Genomic DNA, 3,894 nt, shown 5'->3' with positions numbered 1-3,894 from the left:
TTTTTTGGAGAGATTTTCACTATAGGGTGCGTGCGCTTGCCAGACAGACAGAGAGAGACAGGGAGACAGAAAGCAAGAAATCACCCCCCAGGGGGGATGGTCACGCTGCAATCCCTTCTCCTCCATTCTCCTCTCGGGATCTTGGGCACGCACGCACACGCGCCCGGCGTGAGTTTTAAGCCACCTGGTCCGGGACGCAAACCGCGGTTGGCTACGTGGGAGTCCAGCGACATAGCCGTTACGCTAACTGCTGGTTCCCGTGAGACCTTCTTGACATTTGAGAACTGAGCTCAACTTTGCTCATAGACAAGGGGCTCTCAGGGCCCATTCTCCAATAAACAGCAACCAAAATAGGAGGCAAAAATAACAGGGTCAATTAGCCATGGTGTGTGAAAGTCTTTTCTGTGGGTTTCTTACACTTTAAGCTCCTGGGAAAATAAGAAAGGGGTACTTGGTGCTCTTTGTGTACCCTCTGCTCTTCCACCCCACCCTGCAGCATCTCACCCTGCCTCAGTCACAGCATGGCCTTCTGTGGTTAGCTATGGGAAGGCCTAGGTTCTTTTAATGCGGTGAGTTTCCTCCTGCTCACAAGCTTCCTTCCTCCTCTGTGTATGTTTTTCTGTGTGAGTTACAAGCCTAAAATTTTTAAAATGAGTTCAAGATCACCAGTCAGTCCCAGTACTGGGTCTAAGGTGTGGGGTGGCGCTCCACCTGGACTGTGCTTTGAGATGATTGCTCTACCTGCCTGCTTTCTGGACTTGCTGCTTTTTACCTAAATCAGCCCCATCTTAACATGACCCAGGGGTCTGGGAAGATGAGGGTCCACACTCATGAGATCAGGAGCACTCACTCGTAAACACAGTGTGCAGCAGTGACAATCCACAGGGGTGTGATGACAGAGCCCCCACACAGGTGGTAGCCTTGGAACTGCAGGCTGACCTGCCAGGGCCACTGTGCGAGTGAGGACGTGTTTCCACCAACGATGCGTGAGCTGTAGCCCATCCTCAGACCGCAGGCTGCAAAGGGAGACAGGGCTTGTGAGCAGACTTCCTGAGCTCCTGTGGGGAATAAGACCAGCTCCTCTCTCTCCCAACACTGCTGCCCCCACGCCACAGAGCTCCTGGCAGTTTTAAGACGAGCTACAAAGGGGAGTCAGGACAGGTGGGGCACTGTAGGGTGCAGTGGGAGGAGCCCACCTGGCTCAGTCTGCCCTGTGTGGTATTGATGGCACTCTCAGTGTCCAGACCCCAGGATGCTGATCACACCCAGGGATGTCCGCCAGCTTCCAAGGGCAGCAGGCAGGAACCTTCTGCAGCCCCTCCCCAGGACCACAGTGCTGGCCTGCATTTCTCTGGTGTCTCCAGACCCAACCATCTGCCAGGAGCAATGGGCACCTGCCTGCCAGACCCTGTGACAGGACATCATGGACCTTGGTCCTGTCTGCAGCTAAGAATCCCCCTCGGCTGCCTCTTCCACCTGACAAGTGAGGCTGACAGGCGAGGCCAACGTTGCTCTCTGTGCTCCGCCAGGTGGGGTACACAGACTTCCCACCTGGCACCTGGGAGGAAGGATCTCCGAGCAGCCCTTAGAGGGGCAGGAGATGAGGGGAGGTAGGGGTCTGAGGCAACATGGGCTTCCATTTGATATTCCGTGTTGCTAAAACTCTTACCTGTGCACTTCAAGGTAACCACGTGACCTGAGGTACATCCTTCCCTACATTGGAAAAAAAGTGAGCTTCATGATATATATCTGAGACCTGTGAAGTAAACGCTTTCTAAACTTAATCTGGGGATAAAGGAAAAATAAACTCTATTCTCCTCACTCTTGAATATAGATTACAATTTTAGTTTATATATATATATATATATATAAAGCCATAAGAGTGAGACCACACAACCCACTACAAGACACTCGACTGGGCCTTTCAGGGCTGTGGTGGTCAGAGCGACTAGACCCCACATGGCCGACTGTGTGGCTCAAGGCCCAGTCCCAGTGACCTAAAGAAACAGGCTAGCATGTGTGCGTGTATGCCCAGCGTCCTGAAGGGAAGGAGAGTTGGAGGAGAGGGGATCGTGATGTGACCATTCCCTGTAGGGGTCCTCTCGCTCTCTCTCTCTCTCGCTCTCTCTTCTTTCTCTCTCGGGTGAGCACATACACTCTCTGGCACAAATGAATAAACGAAACAGAACACTTGACTGGGAGTGAAGCACTGTGTCTGTGACAGGCTGCTCAGTCCTTCTAAACTTCATAGAGCTAATGATAAAAGGTGCGTAAGGAGAGGAGCCATAGAAACGTGTGCTGTTGCCATCTGGTCATTTGTGTCAATTCACCCTACTGTTCTTCACCGCCTGGCCCTTGGGGAACACAGAGTTCACACACCCTGGATGGAGGGGACTCCTCCCTGGAGCAGCGAGATAGGATTAACCCAGAATGATACACAGTCACACCCACACATACCACCTTGGAAGGACCAGGGCGTGTGCTTTCCTCCTAATGAAGAGAAAGGGATCCCCAAATCTTTATAACCCTCCCTGCCTTCCTGCCTTCTGACCATCCAAGAGAAGTGGGTGTCACTAGACCGAGGACTTAGGACCCGGCAGATGAGCTGTCCCTCAGATTGCATGTGGGGCCCAGGGTGCTGGTTCCTTCCACACCCACAGGCCCGTCGTTTCCAGATCAGAGAACACATGTTCCCTGGGGTGTCAGAAAAAACTTGGGGCTTGGGTTCAGAATACCTGGCTGACTCTGCTACTCACTGTCTGGCCTGGGGCAAGGTGGTGCCCCCACGTACGCTTCAAATACCTGGTTGTCATGTAAGGACACGTGCCTTTGCCTTCCTGTGAGTTGTGGGGGTGAACAAATGAAATGTTTACCTGCGAAAGTACTTTGTAAGTAAATGGGGGAAGCTCTTTCTTAATTGTTTTCCCTTCCTTCCATCCCTCCCCTCTTCTTCCTTCCCCATCTGTTATGCCCCCTTCCTTTTTTTGCTGGCTTCCTTTCCCACATGCCTGGAGTGCCTGCCGCATGACAGGCACAGCCCCACCTCATCACATGTATGTCGCTATGACTCCTTTACTATACCTCATTCCCTTTCTTTCTTTGGGTCATATGTGCCCATTTTGGGGTTAGGTTCTTAGACCCTCCCCCCTACCTGATGCAACCCCAGTCTAAGCAAGGCAGTGCGGCTCTGCCCTTGCACCCTCATGCTTCTTGGGCCATTGTGGAGCTAAGCACAGTTTCACACACTCAGCAGGTGACTTCGTTCCAGAGTGGACGACTGCAGCCACCAAACACCTACCTCACATACACTGAGTGGTGCAATGCAGTCACCTTGTCATCTGGCAGGAGGTGATTGATGGATACGAAGTCCTCCTGGAACTGCTCCTCCAGTGAGTTCACTCTGAGGTTCTCCGAACTTACATAACTGCAAGTGCATTGGAAACACAGACCCGATGTGTGAAACTGACTCTGGAGTGTTGGAATCAACCTGTGCTCGTCACAGGTCTTTCAGGTCTCATACTTGGGGGGCATCATTTTGTCCTCCACAAAGAATCCATGGCCTCTCTCTACCAGTGGCGTAAGGTTCACACACCCTAGCAAGGCATGCCAGAGCCAGGATAATCTACCGGTGGCCCTACCCACAGCCCTGCCACCCATGGGTTCCTGCTGCACACAGGGAGGGCCACTTCCTGAAATAGCTAGCCAATTCCGGGTCCCACCTTCATACATTCGTCAGAAATGATCTGGCTTTCCCTGGAAAGCCTCAGAGAGAGCTGAACGCAGAACTAAGTTGAGTACTGTCAGATGTGCACCAAAATGAGGATGTCAAGCACCCAGAGAACAATGGGCTGGGGGTGAAAAGGAGCCTTCTCAGCACTAGCTGGGATTCCTGCT

The 3,894-nt window shown here is 52.4% G+C and overlaps 1 protein-coding gene across 1 annotated transcript in view; it reads right to left on the bottom strand.

Moving 5' to 3' along the window:
* Positions 1–3,894, bottom strand: part of TMPRSS3 (transmembrane serine protease 3) — a 22,697-nt gene that overhangs the window by 9,179 nt on the left and 9,624 nt on the right. Inside the window, exons 5-7 of the mRNA XM_027774890.1 lie at positions 3,299–3,424; positions 1,670–1,713; positions 851–1,016 (exon numbers count right to left, since the gene is read on the bottom strand). Coding sequence (XP_027630691.1) covers positions 851–1,016; positions 1,670–1,713; positions 3,299–3,424 — 336 coding nt within the window. The remainder of the gene's footprint in view (positions 1–850; positions 1,017–1,669; positions 1,714–3,298; positions 3,425–3,894) is intronic.

This window comes from Tupaia chinensis, unplaced genomic scaffold (assembly GCF_000334495.1).
Source record: "Tupaia chinensis unplaced genomic scaffold, TupChi_1.0 Scaffold000492_1, whole genome shotgun sequence".
NCBI lineage: Eukaryota > Metazoa > Chordata > Mammalia > Scandentia > Tupaiidae > Tupaia > Tupaia belangeri.
This window is presented reverse-complemented; position numbering and strand designations above follow the sequence as displayed.